A 1,578-nucleotide genomic window follows, 5' to 3' on the forward strand; every position below is an offset into this window, starting at 1 on the left:
GGCCTCCCCATACATAGAGCTGTGTAACCTACTCTAACAGAGAAATTAGCTCCACATACATATCCTAAACTCTTTCCTGTCTCTCAAATCTTCAATCACAAATGAAAATCTGTATCTCTACCTAAACATTTTCCCTCCCAACATCTGATTCGAGATTAATATTTTTCACTAATTCCATTCAAGCAAATGACAATGGAAGCCAACTTATTACCCTGTTTGGTGTTACAGGTATGAACATACTAGGTGATACATTCTTTCCTCTCTAGCAGTTACACAAATCTATGTGGACATCCTCCAAGAACACAAAACTACATGGCCAGCGGCCGAGATAAACTTTTTTCAAAAGTCTTGTTAAAACTTTCCCTGATTGAGAATCTTCCTAAACCTGACCAAATGAGTACCAGGGTTAGGCAAGCTATGGCGAGAAGGAAGGACGACTCTGCCGCCGAGAAGCGAGAAGTGGGAAGATAAACATGGCGACGGCGTGCACGTGACTGAGGGAACTTCGTCGGATATTTAAGCCTAGTGCTAGTGAGATCTGAATGCCCAAAACCATGTACCCAACAACACTTGCTTGCAACTTTGCTTGAAATGCCTGTATACTTTGGTGTAGGCTTCATTTTTTCTTGAAGTCGGCCAGGGTGCAGGTTTGAAATTTGTGTGTGGTTCTGTGCTGCTAATACATGTAATTCAAAGTTTGGTGCGATGGGATTTCAAAACACACTTTTTGTTATACATTCCTTTTTTTTTAATAGACAATCACCGTCATCCTAACTGCACATTTTGGGGACAAGGGCTACCATTGAAGGATGCCAGAAGACAGGCCTGCCTTCTGGCCACAACAGCTGCCATGGAAGCCGCCCTATGTTATGCCCTCGTGGTACAAGGGTAAGATTTTTTTTCTGTTTTATTGTATGCCAGTCCATAGACTGAACTACCAAAGAGCAAAAGAGAGTCCATTCCATATTGACGCGCACCATATGTGAATTGAAACGTCCGGAACGGTCCGGAACGTTTCAATCCTATTCATTTGTAGAAATCGAGTTTTGGACGTCTTGGTCTGCCTGGAGTTCTACGGTGTACCATGTGCATACTATTTCTCTGAATTTCAATGCTTTTTAAACCAACACAACATTAAATGATAAAATAACCTAAAGCAAGCGAGGGTCAATATGCATGTGAATGAGCCGTTTATTTCTAACACCGTTTATTGATTTTCGTTTCTACGTAACCGAAATCTTCGAGGTGTGTAATGTGCGTGTTGTACAGAAAAAAATGCTTTATTGAAATCCATGCACAGAGCGCCTCCCCATATTCAGCTCCCACATTCGCCCAAACTTCACCTAACGTGTTTGCTTGCATAAATTATAATATATTGTAACTCCATGTTACTTCACAGAAGCAACCCTGGAGGCAGACAGAAACTGGACCAGGGACGGTTTGGTTCCGATAATAGAGGCGGCGTACAGCTTCTACGGCTACAACAACGCAACATACATGAGAGTCGACGAAAGACGGAACCGTCAGCACGCCCCCAGCCACCCCGTCCCAGGAAGCCGGCCCGCAGCCCAGCCAGCC

The 1,578-nt window shown here is 43.6% G+C and overlaps 1 protein-coding gene across 1 annotated transcript in view; it reads left to right on the forward strand.

Moving 5' to 3' along the window:
* The first annotated feature begins 809 nt into the window (after positions 1-809).
* LOC109470857 (merozoite surface protein CMZ-8-like) overlaps positions 810-1,578 on the forward strand; it is a 1,575-nt gene continuing 806 nt past the window's right edge. The window contains exons 1-2 of the mRNA XM_019769943.1: positions 810-888; positions 1,400-1,522. Coding sequence (XP_019625502.1) covers positions 810-888; positions 1,400-1,522 — 202 coding nt within the window. The remainder of the gene's footprint in view (positions 889-1,399; positions 1,523-1,578) is intronic.

This window comes from Branchiostoma belcheri, unplaced genomic scaffold, assembly GCF_001625305.1.
Source record: "Branchiostoma belcheri isolate BF01 breed outbred unplaced genomic scaffold, Haploidv18h27 scaffold237, whole genome shotgun sequence".
Lineage (NCBI taxonomy): Eukaryota > Metazoa > Chordata > Leptocardii > Amphioxiformes > Branchiostomatidae > Branchiostoma > Branchiostoma belcheri.